Source organism: Salvelinus namaycush, chromosome 8 (genome assembly GCF_016432855.1).
Source record: "Salvelinus namaycush isolate Seneca chromosome 8, SaNama_1.0, whole genome shotgun sequence".
NCBI classification, from domain to species: domain Eukaryota; kingdom Metazoa; phylum Chordata; class Actinopteri; order Salmoniformes; family Salmonidae; genus Salvelinus; species Salvelinus namaycush.
The window spans coordinates 56,493,752-56,504,662 of record NC_052314.1 but is presented as its reverse complement, the minus strand read 5'-3'; the positions used below and the strand labels follow the sequence as shown (position 1 = coordinate 56,504,662).

The window sequence follows — 10,911 nt, the reverse complement described above, 5'->3', positions numbered from 1 at the left end:
TAGCTCAGGACAGAGAGGTAGCTCAGGACAGAGAGGCAGCTCCGGACTACTGGCAGCTCCGGGCTGGGTGGCAGCTCCGGGCTGGGTGGCAGCTCCGGGCTGGGTGGCAGCTCATGACTGTAGGGCAGCTCATGACTGCAGGGCAGCTCATGACTGCAGGGCAGCTCATGACTGCAGGGCAGCTCATGACTGCAGGGCAGCTCATGACTGGAGGGCAGCTCATGACTGGAGGGCAGCTCATGACTGGAAGGCAGCTCATGACTGGAGGGCAGCTCATGACTGGAGGGCAGCTCATGACTGGAAGGCAGCTCATGACTGGAAGGCAGCTCATGACTGGAAGGCAGATCATGACTGGAAGGCAGCTCATGACTGGAAGGCAGCTCATGACTGGAAGGCAGCTCATGACTGGAAGGCGACTCTGGCGGATCCTGGCTGGCGGGCTCTGGCGGATCCTGGCTGGCGGGCTCTGGCGGATCCTGGCTGGCGGGCTCTGGCGGATCCTGGCCGGCGGGCTCTGGCGGATCCTGGCCGGCGGGCTCTGGCGGATCCTGGCCGGCGGGCTCTGGCGGATCCTGGCCGGCGGGCTCTGGCGGATCCTGGCCGGCGGGCTCTGGCGGATCCTGCTGCTCATGGCTGGCTGACGGATCTGGCTGCTCATGGCTGGCTGACGGATCTGGCTGCTCATGGCTGGCTGACGGATCTGGCTTCTCATGGCTGTTTGATGGATCTGGCTGCTCATGGCTGGCTGACGGATCTGGCTGCTCATGGCGGGCTGACTGATCTGGCTGATCCTGTCTGACGGAAAGCTCTGGCTGATCCTGTCTGGCGGAAGGCTCTGGCTGATCCTGTCTGGCGGAAGGCTCTGGCTGATCCTGTCTGGCGGAAGGCTCTGGCTGATCCTGTCTGGCGGAAGGCTCTGGCGGCTCCTGTCTGGCGGAAGGCCCTGGCGGCTCCTGTCTAGCGGAAGGCCCTAGCGGCTCCTGTCTGGCGGACGGCTCTGAAGGCTCGTGGCAGACGGGCGGCTTTGCAGGCTCAGTACAGACGGGCGGCTCATGCGGCGCTTTGCAGACGAACAGGTCAGGCGGCGTTGGGCAGACGGGCAGTTCAGGCACCGTTAGGCAGACGGGCAGTTCAGGCGCCGTTGGGCAGACGGGCAGTTCAAGCGCCGTTGGGCAGACGGGCAGTTCAGGCGCCGTTGGGCAGACGGGCAGTTCAGGCACCGTTAGGCAGACGGGCAGTTCAAGCGCCGTTGGGCAGACGGGCAGTTCAGGCGCCGTTGGGCAGTCGGCAGACTCTGGCCGGCTGAGATGCACTGTAGGCCTGGTGCGTGGTGCCGGAACTGGAGGCACCGGGCTAAGGACACGCACCTTCAGGCTAGTGCGGGGAACAACAACAGGGCACACTGGACTCTCAAGGCGTACTATAGGCCTGGTGCCTGATACCGGCACTGGTGGTACCGGGCTGAGGGCACGCACATCAGGGCGAGTACGGGGAGAAGGAACAGTGCGTACAGGGCTCTGGAGACGCACATGAGGCTTGGTGCGTGGTGCCGGAACTGGTGGTACCGGACTGGAGACACGCACCTCAAGGCTAGTGCGGGGAGCAGGAACAGGGCACTGAGTTCTCAAGGCGCACTATAGGACTGGTGCGTGATACCGGGACTAGTGGTACCGGGCTGAGGGCACGCACCTCAGGACGTGTGCGGGGAGAAAAATCAGTGCGTAAAGGGCTCTGGAGACGCACATGAGGCTTGGTGCGTAGTGCCGGAACTGGAGGCACTGGGCTGGATACACACACCACAGGGAGAGTGCGTGGAGGAGGAACAGGGCTCTGGAGAGGCACAGGAGGCTTAGTGCGTGGTGTCAGCACTGGTGGTACTGGGCTGGGGACACGCACCACAGGACTAGTGCGAGGAGCAGTAACAGGACGCACAGGACTTTGGAGACGCACAGGAGGATTTGTGCGTGCTGTTGGCACTGTCATAACCAGACGGCTAGCACGCTCCTCAGGACAAGTATGGAGAGCTGTTCCCGGTGACATTAACTCACCAACACGTTCATTCGGACGGATGCCGTGCCTCATGCACCAAACCAGTACATCCCTCATAACTCTCTCCTCCAATTTCTCCATTAACTCCTTTACTGTCTCTGCATCGCTCACCTCCAAATCCGCCCTCACTGGCTCCTTATGTAAAGCAGGAGGAGTTGGCTCAAGTCTCCTGACTGACCCAACTATATTCACCGAGAGCCCCCCCCCAAGAAATTTTTGGGTTTGACTTGCGGGCTTCCAGCCTTGTTTCCGTGCTGCCTCCTCATATCGCCGCCTCTCCGCTTTCGCTGCCTCCAGCTCCGCTTTGGGGCGGCGACACTCCTCTGGTTCTGCCCAGGGTCCTTCTCCGTCTAGGATTTCCTCCCATGTCCATTCCTCCTTGTACACCTGCTGCTGTCCGTTAACCCGCTGCTTGATCCTTCGTTGGTGGGTGGTTCTGTAACGCTTGTTCTCCTCCTCTTCGTCCGAAGAGGAGGAGTAGGGATCAGACCAAAATGCAGCGGGTTTTGAGAACATAATGAATTTATTCAACCACGAAGACGAACACGAAACAACACTTGGAATAATTACAAAATAACAAAACGAACGAAGACAGACCTGAAATAGAGAACTTACATATAACACGAAGAACGTACGAACAGGTATAGACTACAAACAAAACGCTACAGTCCCGTGTGGTACGAACATACAATACAGACACGGAAGACAACCACCCACAAACAAACAGTGTGAACACCCTACCTTTATATGGTTCCCAATCAGAGGAAACGACAAACACCTGTCTCTGATTGAGAACCATATAAGGCTAATTACCAATGGCCTAAACATAGAAACACAAAACATAGAATGCCCACCCCAACTCACGCCCTGACCAACTAAACACATACAAAAATAACAGACAACAGGTCAGGAACGTGACACATATGGAAATGTCTGCTCTACCCAAAATTACAACCAATTAATTGCAGCATTACCACAAAAATGGAAGAGGCAAGTAGAAGGGGAAAAAAGTAAGGAACTTGTATGTCGGCCCTATATTAAAGAACATAAATGGTTAAAGATAAGTGTGATAAATAAAAACATATACCAATTTAATTTAAGGACCAAAAAACTGACAGCTGTGCCATATAAATTGCAAAATAGTTGGGAAGAGATTTTCGATGTACCCATTCCATGGCACATGGTGTATGAATTGATACGCAAAACAACGCCGGATTCAAAACTTCGAATTTTTCAATTTAAATTACTATACAAAATTCTTCCAACTAATAGAATGTTATATATATATGGGGGATACAATCTTCCCAGCTCTGCAGATTCTGCTGTGAGGAGGCAGAGTCATTAGATCATTTATTTTGGTATTGTCCGTATGTAGCTCGTTTTTGGTCACAGGTCCAGGAATGGCTGAAGAATTGCAACATTTGCGTAGAACTAACGCTACAGATAGCAATACTGGGGGATTTGAAAAGCCATAGTCAATCAATCAATAATATAATAATTATTTTAGCAAAAATGTTTATTTTTAATTTACAATCCGTGGAAGATATGAGAATAGGAAAATTCAAATCTTTTGTGAAGCATCACAGCACAGTTGAAAAATATATGACAAATAAAAATCCGAAATGGATGATGTTGGAAGATAGATGGGAAGGGTTGAGTGGAGCTGAAGGTTGGGACTAATAACAAGATAAACAATGTAGGGCATACGGGATCTGTGAAATGTGTATAGGTGCGGAGCTTTTGTGAAATAGCACAGTTACAAGTGGAAATCAAACTGGATGGACAACAGAAATAGAGGAAGGACTAAGAACAAACAAGAGAGAACTATTATAAAGTAGACTGTGTCTGTAAAATGTGTATAAGATGTATAAATTGAAGGTAAAAACAGAAATGTTTATCAGTTTACTCCAATTGGGGGATCGGTGGTAGGGTTTGCGGGGAATAATAATAAAGGTATACTCTTTAAAAAAGTATGTATGTCTATATAGGTATGTGTATGTATATATGTGTATATGTATGCATACGTGTATGGATATATACACTGCTCAAAAAAATAAAGGGAACACTTAAACAACACAATGTAACTCCAAGTCAATCACACTTCTGTGAAATCAAACTGTCCACTTAGGAAGCAACACTGATTGACAATAAATTTCACATGCTGTTGTGCAAATGGAATAGACAAAAGGTGGAAATTATAGGCAATTAGCAAGACACCCCCCAAAACAGGAGTGATTCTGCAGGTGGTGACCACAGACCACTTCTCAGTTCCTATGCTTCCTGGCTGATGTTTTGGTCACTTTTGAATGCTGGCGGTGCTCTCACTCTAGTGGTAGCATGAGACGGAGTCTACAACCCACACAAGTGGCTCAGGTAGTGCAGTTCATCCAGGATGGCACATCAATGCGAACTGTGGCAAAAAGGTTTGCTGTGTCTGTCAGCGTAGTGTCCAGAGCATGCAGGCGCTACCAGGAGACAGGCCAGTACATCAGGAGACGTGGAGGAGGCCGTAGGAGGGCAACAACCCAGCAGCAGGACCGCTACCTCCACCTTTGTGCAAGGAGGTGCACTGCCAGCGCCCTGCAAAATGACCTCCAGCAGGCCACAAATGTGCATATCAAAGAATATCAGAATATTGATTTCATAGCAGCCGGCAATTAATTCATTTCCTCTTAAGTCTCATTCTGAACGTCGCATAATTCTTAAATCTGCACAAACCCGGGTCTCACTAAATCATTCCGTACCACACAATTTGAGTTGATTATTTATTTACTAACAAGCTAAATGATAATATAAGATACACATACACAAACAGTCTAGGCCATTGATTAGAACTTAATACAATGAAACCGGTTTACTTGTTGAAGGTCTCCGTTGGGTATCTTTTCGTGGACCGAGTTCCGCTTATTGGGATAGGATGGCCGAAGCCCTTTTCTTCCGATGGCTGTGTCTCCTTCGGTACCGTCGCTGATTGTCCACACGATGTCACAATGTCCTTTCTGTTGGTTGTCTGTTTCCTTGCACTCGTTCTGTGAGAGTAGTCTTATTCGGAGGATAATTAACCGTGTCGACGCTCCAAGCTTTGGTAGGAGGGCCGTGTAGACAACCGAGGATTTGAAGAGAATAACTAGCTGATTCTTCTTGAATTCCCATTTCTTAGATACAGTAATCAACCGTAGCCTTGATTGTTAAGATGTTCCTGTGTCCTCTTCCTCATGTTGCGTTTGTGGGGTTGTGACTATCTTAGATCACGCAGCAGCTGTGGTCCGTTTTACTTTGATATGTAAATTCTCATACCCCCGGGTCACAAAGGAGCATTTCGGTCTATATGGCAAGTTCCCTGGGGCATATCTAGTTACAAGGCAAGGTATCACAATGAACTATGGACTTGTTAGACAACTAAAATAATAGTTAATTGTTACAAAAATATTCTCTATGATCTGGATATTTTCTACACAGCACACAGTATGTAAACATCATGTACATATTATGAAAAGTTTGAGTTACAATGTTTCCGTTATAACGTCGTCATTTAACTATTATTAACATAACAAAAACAACATTCATTTTCATATTTCATCTAGCATCGTTACCATCATGTCGGCTGATAAAATATGTACCAAAGTCTATTTATTGCATGTTACAGTTCTGCGGTAGGTTCTCCATAGGCCCACCATACATTCCAATCCTCCAATGTCAGGACAAAGGATTCGTCTGCTGCCTTAAGATTTACAATGGCTTGAGGTGTTACGTATTCCTGCGCCTGTCTCCAATCATTTATACAACGTGACAGGGGCGCACTGCCTTCATATCATAGGCCTGCAGTAGCTAAAGCTTAATAGCCACACCATACCAAACCTTCCCCAAATGTTTCTAAACTTAATTAGGGTAATATCAAAAGTAAGTCAAGACATTGTTTATAGAGAAAATATGTGAAGAATGGCGAATGTAAACCACGGGAAAAATGCACTACCCTCCCCTGTGCCCTACTCAAAGCAATAAAAAAAGGTTTGACAACCCTCCCCTATTTCGTGGCACCCCCTCCCCCAATAATATTCAATCTGTTCTTAAAGAGTAAAGAAGTTTCCATTTTAAATTCGTTATGAGATTTCAGAGGACATCCATGGAAATTCTAATCACATGTCATGTCAACTGACTAAATATATTTAATGATATGTGAATGTAATTAGTTAATTAACTGTTCCCTCTGCATTGTTTAATCAGCATGTGTGATTGACAGGAGAGATGATGAGAGGGGCTGAGTTTTGACCATCATCATTATCAGAGGGGCCGAAGAATGGAAAGAGTTTCTCTGTAAAGGTGCAACCAGTGAAAGAGTAGATATGAGACTTGGCCTCCACATCATAAAAGGAGACCAGGCCCTCCTCATAGTCCACAAACACCCCCACCTTCTGGGGCTTCTTTCTCAAGGACAGACAAACTTGGGGGGAGGCAGAGGCTGTGTACACATTCCCATCCCTTCGGGTCACAGTCCAGAGTCCATGTTCAGGGCTCAATGTGATAATCCCCGTCCTGCCTGTGGACTCTTTGGCCACTCCTAAAGTCCAAATAGTCATCCCATTAACAATCACCTCATAGTAAAATCTTCCTGAGGAGAAGCCATTCTTTCCAAGGACAATTAAACACTTATTAAACCTTTTTGGATTGTCAGGAAGATTCTGTGGTGTGTCTCCAGTTCTTACTTGTTTCCCATCTTCAGACAGGATGAGCCAGGGGTTTGCTGTATCAGGGTCCAGAGTCACATCCACTGCATACTGCTGAATCATCTTCAGTTTGACTTCAGGCAGCTTCTCCATCTCTTTTTTCAGTATCTCCTCCAGGTGAGACACAGCTCTCCTCACAGTCTCCACACACAGATCACTGTGAACACTGATCTCAGACCAGTCCTTGGTTGGTGGAGGTTTGTACTCTAGGGTTAGGAAGCTCTGAAGAAGTTGGAGGTGGTCCTCAGTGTGTGAGAGCCGCTTCAGATCAGTGCTTCTCCTCTTTAGCTCTGTGATTTCCTGCTCCAGATCTTTAATGAACCCTTCAGCCTGCCTCTCTACTGCTTTCTGCTTCTCCTCAATCACCTCAATCAGCTCAGCCTGGCTTTTCTCAATGGAGCGCACCAGAGCAGTAAAGACTTGTACACTGTTTGCTATCTCTCTCTTTGCCTCTCTCTTGCTGCGATTTACTGAGAGTCTGATCTTTTTAACCTTCTTCAGTCGCTCCTGGATAATCAGCTGCATTTCTGCCTCAGTTTTCCCCAGCTGAGCCTTCCTCTCTCCACACTCTTCCTCTATAGGGACAGTGTCATGAGTCTTGTGGTCTCCCTCAGTGCAGAACTGACACACACATGTCTGGTCAGTCCTACAGAACAACTCCAGGAGTCTGTCATGCTTCTTACACATCCTGTCTTCCAGGTTCTCCACAGGGTCGATCAGTTTGTGTTTCTTTAAGGGTGGGGCTATCTGATGAGGCTCCAGGTGAGTCTCACAGTAAGAGGTCTGACACACCAGGCAGGACTTCAGGGCCTTGCGCTTCATCCCAGTGCAGACGTCACAGGCCACTTTTCCAGGTTTGGGAGGGGGCCCATCTCTATCTTTATCTCTCCTGTTTTTAAATGTCTCTACAACCTTTCTGAAAGTTGTGTTGACACGAAGCTTAGGTCGTCTGGAGAACTTCTCCTGACACAGTGGACATTTACACAGGTCCTTGCTATCCCAGTACTTTGTGATACAGGCCATGCAGAAGTTGTGTCCACATGAAGTGGTGACTGGCTCAGTGAACACATCCAGACAGATAGAACACAGGAACTGCTCTTCAGTTAGGAGACTGCTGGATGAAGCCATATCTAGACAGAGAAGGTGGGACTCTAAATTATTTCATGGAATGAGTCAGCTCTCGATAGTTTCAGTGACACTGTCAACATGGCATTTAGAGAAGCCAACCAATGTTATTTCAAGTTGTTTAACCATACAACATACAGTATAAATTAATCAATGTATGTCACGCCCTGGCCTTAGTATTCTTTGTTTTCTTTATTATTTTAGTTAGGTCAGGGTGTGACATGGGGAATGTTTGTATTTTGTCGTTTGGGTGGTTATATGGTAAAGGGGGTGTTGGGTGTAGTGTATGAGTTTGTGTTGAGTGAATGTTTCTAGGTATGTCTATGATTGAGTTAATGTTTCTAGGTATGTCTATGGTTGAGTGAATGTGTCTCGGTATGTCTATGGTTGCCTGAGTGGTTCTCAATCAGAGACAGATGTTTTTCATTTGTCTCTGATTGGGAGCCATATTTAAGGCAGCCATGGGCATCATGCATTGGTGGGTAATTCTGTCACGATCGTCTTGACAAGAGAGAGAGGACCAAGGCGCAGCGTGTGCAAAATAAATCTTCTTTTATTATAGAAAAGAGAAAAAACAAGAAACGAACAACTATACACAAACTAACAAAATAACAAACTGACGACTGTGAAGCTATACATATAAATAGTGCTGACACAAACACTACACATAGACAATTACCCACAAATGCATGATGCCCATGGCTGCCTTAAATATGGCTCCCAATCAGAGACAAATGAAAAACATCTGTCTCTGATTGAGAACCACTCAGGCAACCATAGACATACCGAGACACATTCACTCAACCATAGACATACCTAGAAACATTAACTCAACCATAGACATACCTAGAAACATTCACTCAACACAAACTCATACACTACACCCTACACCCAACACTTTACCATATAACCACCCAAAACGACAAAACACAAACATTCCCCATGTCACACCCTGACCTAACTAAAATAATAAAGAAAACAAAGAATACTAAGGTCAGGGCGTGACAATGTATTAGTCAATGTACAAAATAAAGTAGAATGTAATGTAGAAGAAAACAGGAAAAAAGAAAACCGCAGAATAAAGGAATTCATTAGAATACAAGAATTCACCCAGTAGAATGCATCTTCACCTGCCCTTGTAAATCTGTACTCACCTCTATCTGTGTGTGTAAAAGAGTGTGGGCGCTTTCTCCGATATATCGGTACTGTATACTGTAGTAAAAAATATATAGAGACTGCTTAGCTGTCTTAACAGAATTTCCAGAAGAGTATGAGACCGTTTGTTTGTGTGCGCACATATATAGTATGTCTATACACTTCAGTTTCACTTCAGTAAAGTGACGTTTACATGCTGCTCCCCACCCAGTGCTGCTCTGTGCTCTGGAACAGTTAACTCTTCACATGTCTGATCTCTCTTCATGCTTGATACAAAAGTGTGAATCAGAAATGTTAAACAAGGAAATACTGCAGATGTGTTGAAGGTTTTCTAAAGTCATCAACTACAATATAATTCACAGGGGATGAACAAATACTGTCAGTAGGTAGATTTGATCATTAATGAATAACCCTTTACTGCAGTGGGCTAAATCAGGTTCACAGAGTATTTCTTGTTAGTCTTTAACAAATCTACTTTGAAACAAAAGTCTACACCTCACACACATGGTTATGGGCTTAACACATATAATACACTTATACCATGTCAGATATAGAGTTGAAATGTAATACATTTTGAGTTTACATAACAATATTACACTTTTTATACATCACAGAAGACTGAAATAAAACAAAACTGTTTGACACAGCAACACTGGATTTTGGGCTTGTTGAAACATATGAATAACATTCCACCCATGAGGTCATGAGGTCATTTTGACTTCCAGAAAGGGCTACATAAGGAGCAGGAAATATTATTTTCAGATAATTCCTTTAAACATACTCACTTTCAATTCTACCAAGTCATGTCAGACAATGGGTGGAGAACTAAAGCTGAATGTATTTTCTGTTTGTAGGAAACTGCCTGTGTTTGTTGAAATCCTGCATCTGCTGCTTGTGGTGCCTGAAGAAATGTCTAACGTACCTGAATGGTTTTACAGAATACCACTTTAATCTATTTCTATATGGTAAATAGTGTTCTTATGCACATATTACACTGAACTCACCTTGTTAGCGTTTACGATACTTGACCCCTATTGTCTCAACACCAACCCAGATTCATGCTCTTTCTTCTTCCTATCCATCCCTCTTTAGGAGTTTGTAGAGAACAGTAAGTGTCACGATCGTCAAAGGGAGAGAGAGAGGACCAAGGCGCAGCGTGTGCAAAATACATCTTCTCTTTAATTTGAAGAAGAACAAATAAAACAACAAAATGACGAACGTGAAGCTATACAAGAACTAAGTGCAACACATGCAACATAGAACCTCAGCATAGACAATTCCCCACAAACAGCTAAAGCCTATGGTTGCCTTAAATATGGCTCCCAATCAGAGACAACAATAACCAGCTGTCTCTAATTGAGACCCAATTCAGGCAACCATAGACTTTCCTAGATACCTACACTCAACCATAGACACAGCTAGACTACTACATAAACCCAACTACTCTAATAAACCCCCTAAACCTTACAACCACCCTAGACACTACAAAAAACACATACATTCCCCATGTCACACCCTGACCTAACTAAAATAATTACGAAAACAAAGAATACTAAGGCCAGGGCGTGACAGTAAGAATATGGAGGGAAGGGATCGGCCCGGGCCAGATGGAGACGGTGGTGAGATGAAGTCCATGGTGAGTTAACAGAACGTTTCCTACAGAGAATACATTCATTTACCTCCATAATCTAGAGTCATACACACAAAATGATGATGCTGATGAAGACAATAGTAAAGTTTAACACTCCATTTGTTTATTGTTGTAGACTCATGCAGGAGGGACTTTTGCTTGACCAAACCAGAAGACGGAAACCAAAAGACATTCCAAGCGTTTTCTTTAATCCATGTGTAACAGGTT

General features: G+C 45.6%; 1 protein-coding gene across 1 annotated transcript; it reads right to left on the bottom strand.

Annotated features, from left to right (window-relative positions):
• Positions 1-6,055: 6,055 nt before the first annotated feature.
• LOC120051976 (E3 ubiquitin-protein ligase TRIM39-like) lies at positions 6,056-9,177 on the bottom strand. Its single transcript, XM_038998853.1, has 2 exons — positions 9,053-9,177; positions 6,056-7,903 (listed from the first exon to the last, which is right to left on the bottom strand). The coding sequence occupies exon 2, from the start codon at positions 7,899-7,901 to the stop codon at positions 6,270-6,272; it is 1,632 nt and encodes a 543-aa protein (XP_038854781.1). The 5' UTR covers positions 7,902-7,903; positions 9,053-9,177; the 3' UTR covers positions 6,056-6,269.
• Between the last annotated feature and the right edge of the window lie 1,734 nt (positions 9,178-10,911).